This window comes from Dipodomys spectabilis, unplaced genomic scaffold, assembly GCF_019054845.1.
Source record: "Dipodomys spectabilis isolate Male_0828 unplaced genomic scaffold, ASM1905484v1 ptg000032l, whole genome shotgun sequence".
Taxonomy (NCBI): domain Eukaryota; kingdom Metazoa; phylum Chordata; class Mammalia; order Rodentia; family Heteromyidae; genus Dipodomys; species Dipodomys spectabilis.
The window spans coordinates 30,605,709-30,624,404 of record NW_024870709.1 but is presented as its reverse complement, the minus strand read 5'-3'; the positions used below and the strand labels follow the sequence as shown (position 1 = coordinate 30,624,404).

The 18,696-nt window shown below is 39.9% G+C and overlaps 1 protein-coding gene across 1 annotated transcript; it reads right to left on the bottom strand.

Annotated features, from left to right (window-relative positions):
• Window positions 1-2,677: 2,677 nt before the first annotated feature.
• Window positions 2,678-17,456, bottom strand: CUNH3orf85 (chromosome unknown C3orf85 homolog). The gene is made up of 4 exons (XM_042676964.1): window positions 17,409-17,456; window positions 17,251-17,303; window positions 4,307-4,440; window positions 2,678-2,789 (listed from the first exon to the last, which is right to left on the bottom strand). Exons 2-4 carry the CDS (start codon window positions 17,297-17,299, stop codon window positions 2,700-2,702), a joined length of 273 nt encoding a protein of 90 aa, XP_042532898.1. The 5' UTR covers window positions 17,300-17,303; window positions 17,409-17,456; the 3' UTR covers window positions 2,678-2,699.
• Window positions 17,457-18,696: the final 1,240 nt, after the last annotated feature.

Here is an 18,696-nt window from a genome sequence, read left to right as displayed (position 1 = left end):
GAGACTTTTGATATATAGGTATTCTTTTAGGACTATTCTTTTAGGAGGTCAGTGTCTTATCCGTTAAGTAATTGGGGCTTGCAGATATTTTTATAATATTTCATTAAATGATATCCCTATAATATTTCATTAAATGATTAAATAGACCTTCTGGTAGTAAGACATATATAATTGTTGAAATAGTAATGATACAGTTATTGATGATCTTTTTTTTTTTTGTGAGTCTTGGAGCTTGAACTCAGGGCCTGGACACTATCTCTGAGCTTCTTTTGCTCAAGGCTAGGACTCTACCACGTGAGCCACAGTGCCACTTCTAGCTTTTTATTCTTATGTGGTACTGAGGAATCAAACCCAGGGCTTCAAGCATACTAGGCAAGCACTCTACCACTAAGCTACATTCCCAGTCCTGGAAGATCTTTTATGAGTGTGCATGTGCCAGTACTAGGGCAGAGCCTTGCACACGCTCATGGCTTTGTCTACTCAAGGCTAGAGCTCTACCATCTGAGCCATACCTCTTAATTGGAGATAAGAATCTTTTAGACTTATCTGCCTGGGCTACCTTCAAACCATGATCCTTAGATCTTAGCCTCTTGCAGAGCTAGAATGATAGGCATGAGCCATCATACCCAGAAACAATGTTAGACTTATTTCCTACTAAGCAAATAATAGACCACCAACTTACACCCTTGGCCTCATTCAGTTGTATTTTGATACACAATTATTTCTGTTTATTAGCAATGTATAATCATTATCACAAGAAGTTATAAAGTAGCCTTGATTTCTCATTGAAGAGGCCTCTAAGCAGTGGGAAAGAAAGTACACAGTACTAAACAACTGCCAGACCCCCTGAAGCTAAAGAAAGTTCTGTAGGTAAAGTCTTACAGTTTCACAGCTTCTTGGAGTGTGATTTTCCTGATTTCCCTGATGCTGAAAAAGTACTTAAGCCCACAAAGGTCGTCTATGGTCTTGAGACAACGTTTGATTTTACTTCATCCAAAAGCTATTGTCCCAGAGAACAACTGACCTAGATAGATGGCAAAAAATAGACTTTTGAAGATAACAATCCCCCTTATCTTTGATTTAAGGAGGACATTCTTACAGATTGTACTTTGAAAAACTGAAGTGTTATCCTACATTTGTATGGAAAGTCACATGAGAACTGAGGTCCAGTTTTCTCTGGAGTCAATTTTTCTGTTGGGTTGACAAAGATGTAATATAGTTAATCATCACAATAAAATTGTTATTGCTTATTAAATCAAGTACTAAGCTGTTTTGGGGCATAACCTAAAGCATGTACATTGTATAAAGCCACATTGGAAGCTGGCACTCACAGATTAGTGTTTCTGGTGCATCCCTGTCATCATCTGTGACCCAATGTGATTTAGTTTTGTATTCTCCAGTACACTCGACGGCATGCCTTTGACGGGAAAAGTTTCAAAAGTATCCTCTCAAAATAGTCTAGCTTTAGGAAGTGGTAAATACTGAAAACCAGCAGAGGTTACCAATTCCATTCAAGATATTCATTTTTCTCTGAATTAAAAAAAATGAACTAGCTGGGTGCTGATGGCTCACACCTATAATCCTAGCTACTCAGGATGCTGAGATATGAGGATTGCAGTTCAAAGCCAGCCCAGGCGGGAAAGGCTGCAAAACTCTTATCTCCAATAAACCACCAGAAAACCAGAAGTGGTGCTGTGGCTCAAGTGGTAGAACATTTACCTTGAGCTGAAGAGGTGACGGACAGTGCCCAGGCCCAGAGTTCAAGCCCTGCAACCGACAAAAAAATAAAAGAAAGAAAGAACTGTCAGCTAGGCGCTAGTGGTTCATGCATATAATCCTAGCTACTCAGGAGGCTGAGTTCTGAGGATCGCAGTTCAAAGCCAGCCCAGGCAGGAAAGTCCATGAGACTCTTATCTCCACTTAACTACCCCAAAACTGGAAATGGTGCTGCGGCTCCATGTAGTAGAGCGCTAGCCTTGAGCTGAAGATCTGAGGGACAGCACCCAGGCCCCAGAGTTCAAGCCCCACAACCAACCTCCCCCTCCTTCCCCCCCCCCCCCCCTGCCATTGAAGTGTCTTAGCCAGGACCTGGTGGTTCACCCTTATAATCCTACCTCCTCAAAAGGTGGAGATCTGAGAATCATGGTCCCAACCCAGTTCAGGCAGAAAAGCTTATGGAAGTCTTATTCTCAGTTAACCAGCAAAAAAGCCACAAGTGGAGGTAAGGCTCAATTGGTAGAGCATTGACCTTGAGGGAGAAACCCATGAAGAGCTTGAGGCCCTAAGTTCAAGCCTGTGTACACACACACACACACACACACACACACACACACACACACACACACACACACACACACACATATACACCCTTCTCAAAGAAGAGTCAATAGAAATCAGAAATCCAAAGCTATGAACAGTGGTTTAGTGACACTACTTTTTTTTTTTTTTTAAATCTTCTCTTTTCTAACAAAAGTCCTTGATTTTAGAATTCATTTCATGAGCAAGCAGTTACTGAGACCTAATTCTAGGTCTTCATACAGGCCTTTGTGATTTCTCTGTTCAACAACTCTGTGATATAGACATAATACATATGTAGTAAATGGCCGTGCGTTGTTCCTGTTTCTCCAAAGCTGATGATTTTGGCTCATGATCATACTGACTCCCAGGACCTTTGTTCGGCTTTGTCTAGCAAAGTATATTTACTGGGTACTGGATATATCAAAAGTGAAGGTATTCATGTCCAAATAATAATGTACAATTGTTTTCAAAGAAGCCCATATTTCCTGAGCCTGCAACAAAAGAAAGCCAAGTCACAATCTCTGAATGTGTAGCATACATGTTACAATCATTATTCTGATTATCTAAAAGATATCCTTAAAGATGGGACAAATATAATGGCAGACATATGCCAACAAAGGTTTGCTTTTCACTCTTTCAGATGGTCTGAAATGCACATGCTAATGTTCCAGTGTGTTGCAATGTTGGTAGGGTCACAATAGGAATCAGTGTGATAGTCCTGTTATATTACAGAACCTGTCAGTTGATTACAGAACTGGTATACAATTATAGGCAGGAAATGTGCTTGAAAATTTCAACATTCCGTGGAGAAGACACAGCCTGCCAGCCTATGTAATTATTTAATTTGCCAAATAAACAAATGTCTTGTTTTCATACTTCTAAATGATGCCTGTTGGAGAAAAAAAAATCAGACATAGAACAAGATACATGATTCAGGCTGGTGGTTTTCATTAACAAATGCTAAGCAGAAATAAGCTAATCTTGGTAGCTCAGATAAAATGCAGCCATGTGGGGGAATGGTAGGATTGGAACTACATGAAAATAAGAAAATTCAATTTTTTATGATTTTGTACAACCCTCAATTCTGCTGATATTATAAGAGCCTGATATATATATATACATATATATGTGTATATATACACATATATATGTATATATGTGTATATATACACATATATATGTATATATATATATATATATACATACATATATCTGGACAAAAGAAAGATGAATAAAGGAACAAATTAAGTAATAGTTATATAGGTTTTTCCACCCAAATTGCAAAATTGTAAGAGGGAAATCAGGAATAATTGGAATCCTCAGATAATTTAACAATTTTGTTTGCCCAGTGTTTCAGTCTTCTTTCATCAGAAAAACAAACAGGAGATAAAACTGGCTAATTCAAGTTCCTTCTTTATTATCTTCAAGTAAAATTGCAAATGAATAGGAACTCATACAAAAGGCAAGCAAATGAAGGAAAAACATTAAAGGGTTGGATAATTGTCACACAAGAAAATTAGCCACTGAACAACTAACAGAGTAAACTCAAATGGGACCATTATCCATTTATCCACCTAGCTGAACACAGAGTAAGTCATTAATCCTTGGTACATAACAGTCATTTTGTAAGTCCAAGGAATAATTAGCTTGATGGATAAGATATGGACCTTACCTTTATAATCTAAGTAGAGAGGTTGGGTACATAAAACAAATGTAACACTTTGAGAGCTCTTCATGGGCAAATAGCACACAAAAGAGAGAGAAAAAAGAAGGACCAATGCTGCCTTTAAAGGAAGAGGAAGAGTTCAGAGAGAATAGCTAAGTTTAGTCTTTAAGTAAGAAATGGTATTTATTAGATGAAAGCTTACTTTACAGAATGGGCAGGGATAGTATGACTCAGAAAAGATAGAGGATAAATGAAAATTAGGCTAGTTGTATCTTTATGTTTGGAGAGGTGATGTAAATTTAGAAACATCAATGATGAAGGCCTATTTCCCAATACAAGTACCTGGTCAGCCAGTGTGAGTCTCCATCCATTAGGACTGTGATCTGGATCCCAGCCATCTTGCGAATATGCATGTCTTTTGAGACGAAGGAACTGGTTTGCAGGGTCTTCCAACAAAAATGGTGCTCCTAAAACTTCTGCAATTCAGAGCCCAAGAACACAGCATCTCTTAGAGGAACAGTTTAAATCCTAGTTGTTCCTCCAAAAAAGACTCAGCTGTGGTTTGGGGAATCTAGTTTGCTGAGAAAACAATCCTCTGGAGAAAAATTAAGCCCTGAGGCTCCTTGGCCCTTTGTCACACCGTCTTGTGTCTTGTCACCACCCTGTTGAATCTGCAATGTTGCACTCCCCCCTCCCCCCCCAGGAAGCCACTGCTGAGTGGGGGAGAAGGATTTCAATGTCCTCACACATCTGTAGGCCTGGATTAGCACTGTAACTCTGTTATTTCTGGGGCAAAATTTTCTTGATTACTCTGAGCTCTAGTTATTTATATGAAAGCAAAAAAATGACATAATAGTAACAACACACACACACACAAGATAGATATGGACTAGATAAATGAATAAGTATATAAACTACCTGTTTTTCTTTTTGTTGTTGTTGTTGCTGTTGTTTTTGACAGGTCATGGGGCTTGAACTCTGGTCCTGGGCTTTGTCCCTCAGCTCTTCAGCCCAAGGCTAGCACTTTACCTCTGGAGCCACAGTGCTACTTCCTGTTTCCTGGTGGTTTATTAAAGATAAGATCTCACAGACTTTCCTGCTCCATCTGGCTTTGAACTGGTGATTCTCAGATCTCAGCCTCCTGAGTAGCTAGGATTACAGGTGGGAGCCACGGATGCCCGGTTTAGACTACCTGTTTTAAACCAGCCAGTCAATTTTATTCTTGCATTCCTAGCCCTCCAAAATAGAACTTGTCATTCAATTTGAAATGGATTGTTCCCAAACTTGACCCCACATGTAAACATGTAGTAGCAATAGATCCATCATTAAACAGAACCAGCCCATGTTTCATTTGTGTGTGTGTGTGTGTGTGTGTGTGTGTATGTATTGACAGTCCTGGGGCTTGAATGTAGGGCCTAGGCACAGTCCCTGAGCTTCTTTTTGCTCAAGGCTAGTACTCTTCCACTTGAGCAACAGTGCCACTTCCAGCTTTTTCTGTTTATGTGGTACTGAGAAATCAAACCCAGGGCTTCATGCATACTAGGCAAGTACTCTACCACAAAGCCACATTCCTAGCCCCCAACAGGTCCTTCCTACACAGTATTATGGGCAAAAAAAATGATGGTACTTCTCAAAATCCAGACATTATTTTAGGATCTTAAAATTCTAACTGTGTATGTTCGGTGTATTTTTTCCCTACTAAAACATAATTATGTTCAAGATTGCAAAGTGAATTTACACATACCAAAAACAGCAAAATTCCCAATACGTGACAACTACTCAATCTGCTACATTTGTGATAAATAAGAATTTATTACAAAAATTGATTGTAAGTAATTATATATCAGATACTCCTGAGCCCCATAATGAACAGAGTTTTAATAATCCATCCTTTGTGAGGACCAGGATCACTGTGAGATAAGATATAAAAGACATAAAACTTCCGTAAAAGATAAGGTATAAAAGATAAGGTATACAAGATATAAAAGAAACCTGCTTGTCTAGTTGGGATCAAAGGTCAAGGGCACCCAACAGAACCAGCCAGCACGTGATTTCACTGTGTGTGGGAACTTAGAAGAAAGCATTGTTAATAACCATTGGGGCATCTGGATGCAGGCAGTTGTGCTCATGGTCAAGAAAATTGCTCAACCTGTTCCTTGAAAGTTTAGATTCAAGAGGATGGGAGAAGGCCTAGAATATTTACTTTTTTACTTTTTATTTTTTATTATTATTGTAAGGATGATGTACAGTGAAGTTACATTTATATAAGTCAGACAATGAGTACATTTCTTTTTTATTGTAAAGATATCGTACAGAGGGATTACAGTTACAAGAGCACATTTCCAATTGAGTATTGCTGCCTCCTCTATTTATTTATTTATTTATTTATGTTGTTATTATTGTTGTTGTTGTTGTTGGTGGTGGTGGTGGTGGTGGTGGTGGTGGTGGGGCCTGAACTCAAGGCCTGGGCTCTGCCTCTCAGCTCTTCAGCTCAAGCTTAGCACTCGACCACTTGAGCCACAGCACCACTTCTGGCTTTTTCCGCTTATATGGTGCTGAGGAATCAAACCCAGGGCCTCATGCATTCAAGGCAAGCGCTCTACCACTGAGCCACCTTCCCAGCTTACATTTCTTTTTGAACAATGTCACTTCTTCCCTTGTTTTCTCCCAGTTTTCCCTCCCTCCAACTCCTCCTGCATCAGGTGTATAGTTCATATTCAACATAGTGTCCAGTAAGTATCACTGCTGCATTGGCTCATCCTTTGTCCCCAGCTTTCTGTGCTCCCTCTTACCCATAATGACACAAAAGGTGTAGAAATCAAAAACAGTGCCTGGAGTAGGTGGCTCCCACCTATAATACTAGCTACTTGGGAGGCTGAGATCAAGGATCAAGGTTCAAAGCCAGCCTGGACAAGAAAGTCTGTGAGACTCTTATCTCCAATAAACTACTCAGAAAAAGCTGGAAGTGGCTCTGTGGCTCAACTGGTAGAGCACTAGCCTTGAGTGCAAAGAGAGACTCAGGGACAGCCCTCCGGGACTGACAAAACAAAAAAGGAACCCAAAAGAGCAATAACAGAGAAAGCCAAAAAAAAATACAAAGCAAAATAAACAAGAACCTCTAGTTGACACTCCTTGGAGTTCATTCTGAAAAACATCATTTTATGTGATCATATGCACACAGCTATTGAGCCTTTGTGATCCTCTCCTAAGAATTAGATTGCTTACTTAAAGTAGAAGGAAAGTGAACAAAAGTATACCAATGAGAAACCTCAAGATCAAGATCTGAAAGGAGTATTAAGAAGTGACTAGACAGAAGACTTTAAAATGTTAACATTAAACTTTAGAAAGCATTAGTGACAATTGCCTGATACTGTCTTGGTGCTATCCAATCAAATTTATTTATTAATTTTATTTATTGGGGTCCGGTCGTGGGGCCTGAACTCTGGGCCTGGGCACTGTCTCTCAGCTCTTCAGCTCAAGGCTAGCACTCTACCAGTTGAGCCACAGCACCACTTCCGGCTTTTTGCTTTTTGCTTATGTGGTGCTGGGGAATCGAACCCAGGGCCTCATGCATGCAAGGCAAGCGCTCTACCACTGAGCCACCTTCCCAGCCCCTATCCAATCAAATTTAATGCCATTCCACTAGCATGTCTGTGGCAGGGGAGGCCCACAGATTGCTGCCTCCTCATGTTTATATCTTTGTGCAGTTTCCTCTTTCATTAGTAGGGCTAGCTTCTGTATTCATAGAGTATGGAAGAAATGATGGAGTGTGAAATTTGGGGGCTAGAGCAAAAAAAGACAGTAGAGTTGTTTGCCTTGCTCACTTGGGAACACTTGCCCCAAGAGAAGTTACATGCTATGTTCTGAGGACACTCAGCCCTGGAGGAGAGACTCACATGACAGAAATGCAGTTCTCCACCAACAGCTATATCTATGAGCCTCGGAACCTGAGGTTTTGGTTCTAGTTGAGCCTTCAGATGATTGCATTCCTGGGAGAATATAATCTTTATTGTGCCATTTTTGCAAAACTCTTAGAGTTACAAAACTCATAGAGGAACTAAGTTCCTCCCAAATTCCTACTCCTGAACTTGAAGTAATAAATACTGTCACAAGATGCTCAGGTTTGAGGAAATTAGTTAGGCAACAGTAGATAACTAGTACAATATACCATAAGCACTTTCTAAAATCAAGGTAAACTGGGAATCTCCAGAGTTGGAACTAGAATGAGGCTATTGGAGGTCCTAGAGTACAAAGTTCAAAAAGAAATTCACTTTCAGTGGAATGCGAATTTGATTTCTCTCACACTAGACCTAATTCTGATAATCAGCATCGTCTAAAAAGAAACAAAAATAACCTTGACCAATCACCAATATCTGCATGGAAAGATAGGGGATAATAACCTTTGACCTTAGGGAACTCACATTATAATCAGAGTTCACGGATAACTGGGAGAAGGCACATCGGGATTGTTAATGTATTAACTCTGATGTTGAAATGGAGGAAGTTTTGTTTGAGATGGGCTTAACGGTTATGTAAGGTCTCAATACTTAGGAAGAAGAAAGTGAAAATAGGGGCTGAGAAGGTGGCTCCGTGGTAGAGTGCTTGCCTTGCATGCATGAGGCCCTGGGTTCGATTCCTCAGCACCACATAAGCAAAAAGAAAAAGCTGGAAGTGGTGCTGTGGTTCAAGTGGTAGAGCGCTAGCCTTGAGCTGAAGAGCTGAGGGATAGCGCCCAGGCCCAGAGTTCAGGCCCCATGACTGGACCCTCCCCCCCCAAAAAAAAGAGAGTGAAAATAAACAGCACATATTCTGAAGAACTGAGCAGCCAAGGATCATAGGAGTCAGAGTTAAGAGCAGTAGCTCTTCCTTTGACACTATCATTGGAAGATAAGATGGCAGGGCTTATGTATTCAGAGATAATGCTGAAAAAATGAGATGGTTTTCCCCATTGAAAGATTTTTTTTTTTAGTCAGTTGTGGGTTTGAACTCAGGGCCTGGATGCTGTCTCTGAGCTTTTTCACTCAAGTCTACATAGTGTTTTACCACTTGGAGCTACAGCACCACTTCTGGTTTTCTGGCAGTTAATTGGAGATGAATCTCACAGACTTTCCTGCCCTGGGCTAACTTACAACTGTCATCCTCAGATCTCAGCTTCCTGAGTAGCTAGGATTCCAGGTATGAGCCCCTGGTACCCAGCTCTTGAAAGATTTTTTACAGTCATTAATAGGTTTTTAAACTATATATATATAGTCTGTCGTGGGGCTTGAATTCTGGGTTTGGATACTATCCCTGTGCTCTTCAGCTCAAGGCAAGCACTCTACGGCTTGAGCCACAGCACCACTTCCAGTTTTCTAGTGGCTTATTGGAGATAAGAGTCTCATGGACTTTTCTACCCAGGCTGGCTTTGAACCACAACCCACAGATCTCAGCCTCCTGAGTAGCTAGGATTACAGGCGTGAGCCACCAACACCCAGCTGTTGGGGCTCTTCTATTTGTTCAAATGAATGCTGATAAATTTGGTGAATGACAGTGGGTATGGGAAGGACAAGTTTGGTCTGAACAGAACCCTCATTCATTTGCCTAGTGTGGAAAAACAAGCACTGAGATTTCCCCTGTTGTTTTTGTTGTTGTTTGTTTTTTTGTTTGAGACATGATAGTAGGTAACTTTCCAGAATTCTCTTCATTCTTCTGAAGTAAATGTGTCAGTCATCATATTACATGTATTATGATCCTGTTTAAAAAAATACGTTTTTCAAAACAAAATGAGGGGGCTATGCCAAGTTGTTCTGGTATCATCAACAAGTAAATATTTATAAACATTTATTTCTTGTGATGCAACTTCCAGGTGGATGAAAAAATTACAATAATTGCTTAACATAATGTTACCTGGAATCTTCCAACAAAGAAAACTGTATTCTGTACCACAATTATCCTGGTACAACCACTCAGGAAAAAAAAAAGTGATATTATATAAATCTCTGCAGAGAAACATGCTTTAAAATATATGTAACTGCTATTTGAAACTGTAATTTAAATTCTCTCTTTTTGTACAATCTTTTTCCCTCATGGAAAATGTTTTACTGCAACAATTTCCTCTCCCTCCCCAGGACAAAGCATCTAACTCAGCAGTATAGGCTCAGCAGACACCCAATAAATATTAATCCATGCTGATAATAAGATCACCCATGAGAGAGGCAGAAAGTAGTATTTATTATCCTATATTATAAATGAGGGAATTAATACACGGAGATGAAATGACTCACTCAAGGTCACATAGTAAGTCAGTGGCAGGGCTGGAAATAAAATCTAAGTAATATAGAAGGACATGCTATTATCCTTTCTGCTTGGGAAATTTCTCCTCCCTTTTTCATTTGGCCTGATCAACCTTGAAAGTTAGTGGGAGCAAGGCCAGGATTTTGAATTTGTGATTCTAAATAATACTGCTGGGACTTTAAAACTGAGCCCTGAGTTTTATTGCTTTGTTAAATTTTAAACGGATGATGATTATTTTTTTCTTAATAAATCAGTATCAGGCAGCTGAGTGTCTTCTTTATTTTTACTTATTTTCTTATTGGTTGTGGGGCTTCAATTCAGGTTCTGGGCTCTGTCCTACCGCTCTTTTGCTCAAGGCTAGTGCTCTATCACTTTGAGCAACGGCTTCACTTCTCGTTTTCTGTTGTTAATGGGAGATAAGAGTCTCACAGACTTTCCTGCTAGGCTGGCTTTGAGTGGTGATCCTTAGATCTCAGCTTCCTGAGTAGCTAGGATGACAGGCGTGAACCATCAGTGCCCAGCTTCCTCCACACCTCCAGCGTCCTTTCTTAAGCTTTATGAGCATATGGCATAAAAATATCTGTCTTTCTAAATCCCTATGCATTCTCCTTTTTTCTTCATCCTGTGTCATTCAGTTTCTTCCCTCTGTCTCTGTCTCTGTCTCTCTCCCTCACTGGTGTGGGCCTCTCTGTGCTCAAGGCTAGCACTCTTACCACTTAAGCCACAGTACCACTTCCAGCCTTTTCTGTTTATGTGGTACTGAGGAATTGAACCCAGTGCTTCCTGTATGCTAGGCAAACATTCTACCACTAAGCCACATTCCCAGCCCCTGTCATTCAATTTTAATAGGACCTATCAATGTTCTGCCTAAACATTTCTCAAATAATCTCTACTGAAACTCTAAACAGTAGAAATAAAAGAAATGATGAACAATTATTTACCATAGCTAATATGTGGAACCAACCCAGTTGCCCCCTCAGTAGATGAATAGATTAAGAAGATGTGTATATACAATGGAAATTGATGCTGCCATCAGAAAGAATGACACTGCTCCATTTGTAGTGAAATGGAAAGTCTTGGAAAAAAATCATATTAAGTAAAGTAAGCAAGACCCAAAGAAACATAGGTCCCATGGGCTCCCTTATTTGTAATCATTAGTATACATCGTATACATCTAGGATAATCTTAGCAGATGAGCAGAGTAGCTCAGTAGCTATGTACATATGACCATATAAGATGATGCTAAGTGAAATGAACTCCAAGACATGGGACGCAAGAGATTTTTCTTCCATGTTGTTGTTTTTAGTGTACTATCTGATTTCTTATTTCTTTTGTATTTTTATTTCCCCTATGGTTTATTCCTTGTTGTCAATGTATTTGATTTTGGTACCCTGAATATAGTATATACATTTATCTGAATTAGGGTAGGGAAGGGGAATGACAAAATGGCGAGACCAAGGACAGAAGGGGAACCAACGCAACAGCGATACTCAAGGCAATATGTTGGAAATGATCTGTGCAACTTGAGGGGTGGTTGTGCGGGAGTGAAAGGGGAGAAAAATGAGGGAAGGGGTAACAAGTTTGACAAGAAAAGTACTCACTACTTTATGTTTGTAACTGTAACTTCTCTGTACATCACCTTGACAATAAAAAAATAAAAAAAAAACTACCCCCCACTACTCCCAAAAAAAGAAATGATGCACCGTAGAAATAAGGCAGATGCTACTGGATCTGAAAATATCAGCGTCACTGCTCACCCTACACAAGCCAAGGAGGAGTAGGGATCTCATCTTTTTTTCTGGCCTTCTTAAAATCTGCCTAGTTCACAGGGCTACCTCTGATTCCTGTACCACCCTTTCTTTCTGTCAACTGAGGATAAATTATATGTTCTTCAAGACCTCTTCCTACTCAAACGTTTTGACTGCAATGGATTCAAAGAAAAAAGGTCATTAACTAAAAAATGACTTTTCTACAGCTATGATGTTAGTAGATATATATAGGATATTCTAAGTGGCCCCCATTCCTACAGATAGAAACAAGTGAAAGAGAGGCAATATGGTAGTACATACCTGTTGTCCCAGCACTGCAGGCAGGAGGATCAATACTTTTAGGTTAGCCTGGTTATAGTGCAGTTTGGCCTTGGACCAAAAAACTACCATCACCAACTGCCAACAGTAACAACAACAACAACAACCATCCCTATCTAGTAATGAAAACAAAACAGATAAGTGTGCCTTCATATTATTCACAAATGGATGAGTTCCCATCATGAATTTCTGGGCAGTATGAGAGTCACAGAGATGGCATTGTTAGAAACGGACAGACTCTTATATTACCATCTCTATGGCAAGTTGAAAAAGACTTAAGTGTGATGGTGTAGAAATGACTGAAGACTTTATGTACTATGCAAACGATCATGAAAATGATGAATGTGGTAAGAAGCTATAAATTAAGAGATCAGAAAGCCGTAAGTGAAACCCTTTCAGGGTCTTTTTAAAGAGCCAAGAAAGGTCTGTTTCCCTCCATAGTGAGGGAGCAAATCCCATGGAACAATCCCTGGCTACTCTTCGCCTCCTGTGCATTCTGCCCTGGGGAGGGACAGTGCCTCATTCAGTTAAATCCAACAGCAGAACTTGGCCTGTCCACCTTAGCTCTTTTCCTCTTCCTCTTGGGAATGAGCTACCTCTTAAGACACTTTCTGTTATGATTGTGCAATCTGCAATTGGATATTAAATTTGCCAAATTTTGAGGTTCAATCATCAAGTCTGTGTGTACTTATTCTGAGGTGTCTCTTCCAAATCAAAGGACATGGGTTACATTCCAAAATTCTCTTTGGTTTATTTCTAACTTATCAAAACCAGGACAAAGAGTAGGAGTGCTATTTGTTGGGGATGACGGCAGTTCAGATGACCTTACTGTCTGCTTTTGCATTCTCACTAGAAACAGAGAAAAAGGGAAATAGGGTAAAGCATAGAATACTTGAGCTAAAGAGGGGGAAAATTACACATGGGTAGCCACCATTGTGATCTCCCTCATGTAAATATCCATACCTGTATGCCTTTGGGGTAAGTGAAAGGGGATTTAGTGGGCAGAAGACAGAAAATATCTGACTAAGCCACAGGACAGGATGAACTTCTGAGCTTCTACCTGGGTATGTTGTTCCAGATCCAGAACAGATAACACAGGGTGAGGGAATCTAGTTTTTTTTGCAACATTTGGGCTACTCAGTTAATCTAATCATGAGCAATGCCATGGTTTTCACCAAATTATTTCCCAGGCTCTTCTCATTATACACTTTCTTGAAAACATCATTAATCTTAACTCCAAATGAGTAGGTAAAATTTTAAAAAAGTATTAAGCAATACAGACTCACTAAAGAATTGGAGGGAATGATTGAAAAGAGCCACTGCTGGAGCAGATAGAGTGTTTACAGGTGCTGACAAGGTCATGGAGAAGAAAATAAGAGTTTAAAAGCTATTGTCAAAAAACAAAGCAAAACCCAAAAATCTTTCAAGACAGATTGTCATTATGTTACTAACTGGGGAGTGATTACAAAAAAAAAAGATCTAGAACTGGGGCAAATTGACCAGAGACAGTTTCCTTTCCTCCCTAGCTAAAGCCAGAAGACGCACTTACTCTTTGTGGCTAGCGCTGATCACAGGTCAGCCACATGGACATGAACCCTAAATCATTTCATGTGTGAGTCAGCTCCGACTGCCAGATCAAAGCAGAGCAATGCAATTGCAGAGGGAGAAGAAAATCTAGTTTCTATTTTAGCAGAATGGAAAAGAAAGCTATCTTTTTTTTTTTTTTAAAGGAAGATAACAGGGTCCGGGAATGTGGCTTAGTGTTAGAGTGCTTGCCTACCATCCATGAAGCCCTGGGTTTGATTCCTCAGTACCACATAAACAGAAAAACCTGAGGTAGTGTTTGTGGCTCAAGAGGTAGAGTGCTAGCCTTGAGCCCTCCCCAGGACTGGCAAAAAAACAAAAAAAGATACAAATTAGAAGCAACCCAAAAGATCACTTTAATTTTTGGTTTTGATTTCTTTTTAATTAATTAATTAATTTGGAGATAAGGTATCACTTTTAAAGCAGGGCCAGCCTCAACAACAGGTTTATTTCCCATATATCCTCTTCTTTTTTTTTTTTTTTTGTCAGTCGTGGGGCTTGACCTCTGGGCTTGCATGCTGTCTCTGCGCTCTTCAGCTCAAAGCCAGTGTTCTACTGCTTAAAGCACAGCCACTTCCAGATTTCTGGTGTTTAATTGGAGATAAGAGTCTCATAGACTATCCTTCCTGGGCTGGCTTTGAAGCTTGATCCTCAGATCTCAGCCTCCTGAGTAGCTAGGATTACAGGTGTGAGTACCAGTGCCTGACATATTTCCTCTTTTTTAATTTCTAATTTAATTATTTATTTGTCCTGAACTGGGACTTGAATTTGAGCCTACTATCCCTAAGCCTCTTTTGCTCAAGGCTAGCACTCTACCACTTAAGCCACAGTGCCACTTCTGGCTTTTTCTGTGTACTGAGGAATCGAACCCAGGGCTTTATGCATGCTAGGCAGGCACTCTACTACTAAGCCACCTTCTCAGCCTCTCTATATTTCCTCTTTACACTACCCTATTGGGATAGAATGCGTGGAGTTTAGCCCTACTCTTCTCCATTACCATTGAGAATTGTCATGGAGAATGACAGTGCTGCTGAGTTCTGATGCTGCTACACTTTGGCAGCTAGGGTCAGCCAGGTTCTTATCTCAAGAATTCTGTCCTGCACTCTGATGACTAAGACTGGAATGGCAGTGCTGGAAGGAACAGATTTCATAGTTAGAAGAAGCCTTTGTTCTCAGAAACCATAGATGTTCAATTTGAATATGAATGGAGCACTCTACTGATTAACAGTGTATCTTTTACATGTCATTGGCTGATCTACCATTTGAGCTCTGCCTTACATCCTGCTTTTTCGTGGTTACTTGGAGATAAGAGATTAATATGTCTAGGTTACCTTTGAAATGAGATCCACACATCTTAGCCTGAGTAGCAAGGCTTTCTCTCTCTTTGTCTCTGTCTCTGTGTGTATGTGTGTGTGCCTGCTTAGGCTGACTTCGAACCTTAATTCTCACATCTCAACTTTTTTTTTTTTTCTTTTTGGTTGTGGGGCCTGAAATCTGGGCTTGGGTAGTGTCCCTCAGCTCTTCAGCTCAAGGCTAGTGCTCTACCACTTGAGCTACAGTGCCACTTCTAGTTTTCTGGTGGTTAATTGGAGATAAGAGTCTTACGGTCTGGGAAGGTGGCTCAGTGGTAGAGTGATTGCTTTGCATTCATGAGGCCTTGGGTTCAATTCCTCAGCATCACATAAGCAAAAAGAAAAAAGCCAGAAGTGGCACTGTGGCTCAAGTGGTAGAGTGCTAGTCTTGAGCTGAAGAGCTGAGGGACAGCGGCCAGGCCCAGAGTTCAGGCCCCACGACTGGCACAAAGCCAGGCACTGGTGGCTCATGCCAGTAATCCTAGCTACTCAGGAGGCTGAGATCTGAGGCTCGTGGTTCAAAGCCAGCCCGGGCAGGAAACTCCCTGAAACTCTTATCTCCAATAAACCACCAGAAAACCAGAAATGGTGCTATGGCTCAAGTGGTAGAGCGTTAGCCTTGAGCTGAAGAGCTGAGGGACATCACTCAGGCCCAGAGTTCAAGCCCCACAACCGACAAAAAAAAAAAAAAAAAGAGTTTCACAAACTTTCCTGCCTGGGATAGCTTTGAAGCATGATGCTCAGATCTCAGCCTTCCTAGTAGCTAAGCTTACAGGCATGAGCCACTGGTGCCTGGCACATCTTAACTTCTTTTTTTTTGGATCCGGTCGTGGGGCCTGAACTCTGGGCCTGGGCGCTGTCCCTCAGCTCTTCAGCTCTTCTAGCACTCTACCACTTGAGCCACAGCGCCACTTCCATCTTTTTTCTTTTTGCTTATGTGGTGCTGAGGAATTGAACCCAGGGCCTCATGCATGCAAGGCAAGCATTCTACCACTGAGCCACCTTCCCAGCCCACATCTTAACTTTTTAAGTAGCTAGGATTATAGGTTTGAGCCACTAGCATCTAGCTATGATCTTTTATGTTTAAACATGGTTAGAATACAAAGTGCAATATTAGTGATTAAATCTTTATTTTTATTTTTTATTGTTACTATACAGGTGATGAACAAAGGGGTTGATTAAATCTCTTTATTAAAATTATTTCCTTGCTTCAGAATTAGAAGCTAATCTCTCTCTCTCTCTCTCTCTCTCTCTCTCTCTCACACACACACACACACACACACACACACACACAGAGCCAATCTATTTATCTATGGGGGAGGCTTCAACCAAAACACCATGGTTTTTACATGGATCTCAGAAATTCATTGTGTTTTAATATCTATTAGAAATATTTTAAATTGTAGAGGTTTAACTATAAAGACAATTTATATCTTTAGAAGCATTTGCAGCTTTTTTTTTTAAAGGAAAACAAATGACTTCTCAGTTCCATTCTGGTATGAGCTACAGAATTACTGGGTCAATCTGTTAGCAAATCACCTGGTGTCTGGTGCCTTCCTTTGATCTGCCTTTAAAATGCCCCTTCGCCTCTAAGCTGCAGCTTAGAGTAGGTTAATGAATTCATGCTCCCAAGTATTTTGAGGTCTCCTTGTAATGGCACTATGTAAGTATTACAGTTTCTAAAAGATATTTAAATTCTTTCTTTGTTCAAGGACACCAAAGCACTTCACTGGAAACAGCAATTAAATAGATTTCTTAGCAAGAGTACCCAGTTAATATGTTAATACATAATTAGGAATAAAGCAACCACACACTCACAAGTACGATTAACCTGCTCAAAACCACAGTGTGACACAATTACTTGGCTCCCTCGATGCTTTCCAATAGGTCTAAGGATAAAGCATTGTTGTTCATTTCTTTATAAAGTTAAAAAGACATAAGCCAATAGAGCTAAAAGATATGATATATGAAAGAAGAAACAGAATCTTACCTATGAGCAAGGTTGAGCACAGGGCTACTTGAAGAATTTTATAGGCCATGATCCTGTTTTTTAGAAAGAAAAAGATTTTTCTTTTTAAATTTAGCCCAGACAAAGCTTTAGGGTAGAGCAGTTCTTTTTTCCAGAATTATAGTGCATTTCTTGTGTACCTGAAAACCTTGAAAGCTGAAACCAGAGAGAGGTTCTTCCTTGATGTGGCTTATTTTATATACCTCTTGCCTCCCTACCCTTTGGACTTTTTGAACTGACTTTTTACAGGCTGTACTTAGACAAGTCATTGATTTATTTACTAATTTTACCATCATATACACTAATGTAATATTGAAAAAAAATTCATGTAAAAGCCAGCCACTTACACATTACTGGTAGAAATGTAAAACAGCATAGTCACTTTGGAAAACAGCTCAACAATTTCTTCAAAATTACAGCATGCCATTACTGCTCTACCTAGCAATTGTACTAATGGGCATGTTTCTCTGAGATATAAAAAACTACATTCACACAAATACCTGTGTAAGAATTTTCCCAACGGCTTTATTAGTAGTAGACAAAAACTAGAAATAAGCCAGCTGCTCTTGGATATCAAATATTAAATTGTGGTACATCTATGTCATGGATTACTTCTGATAATAAAAAGAATCATGCTTCTTTTATGAATACAACTTGGATGCATCTCAAATGAGTCCCAAATGGTGGCATATATTCTATATATATGTTATATTTTATACATATTTTTATTATCTCTCTCTCTCTCTCTCTCTATATATATATGTATATATTTGTTAGTAGTGAGGCTTGAACTCAGTGCCCAGTGCTGTCCCTGAGCTCTTTTGTTCAATGAAGAATGCCAGCATTCTACTAGTTTGAGCCACAGCACCGCTTCTGGTTTTCTGGTGATTAATTGGAGATAAGAGTCTCAAGCACTTTCCTGTCTGGGCTGGCTTTGAACCACAACCCTCAGATCTCAGCCTCCTGAGTAACTTGGTTTACAGATATGAGCTACCGGCACCCAGCATACACATACACAGATACACATATATATGTATATATACTTTATTAGAATCAATTATTTGTACAAGGCAGTTACATTTGGAAGTATCTATATATGTATGCAATGAGACTCAATCCCACTGGCACTGTCTCCTAATTAATGTCATCTTCAGGAAAATAATAAAATGGGTAATGAGAAGGAGACTAGAGATTAGAGCGAAGCAGGAGAAAGTAGATGGATGTGTTTACCAAGGGGAAAAGGGAGTCTCCATGTGGACTGTGGTAGAAGAAAACAAACGAGGAAAATTTATATAGAGCTCAAAACACATATTACAGTAAACCTGTACACAAACCCTCATACACTCACATATTCACAGATGAGACATGCAGGAGTGGGAAATCTGTGACCAGTAGAGCAAATCAATGTCAGTATGCTGGTTTTGATAT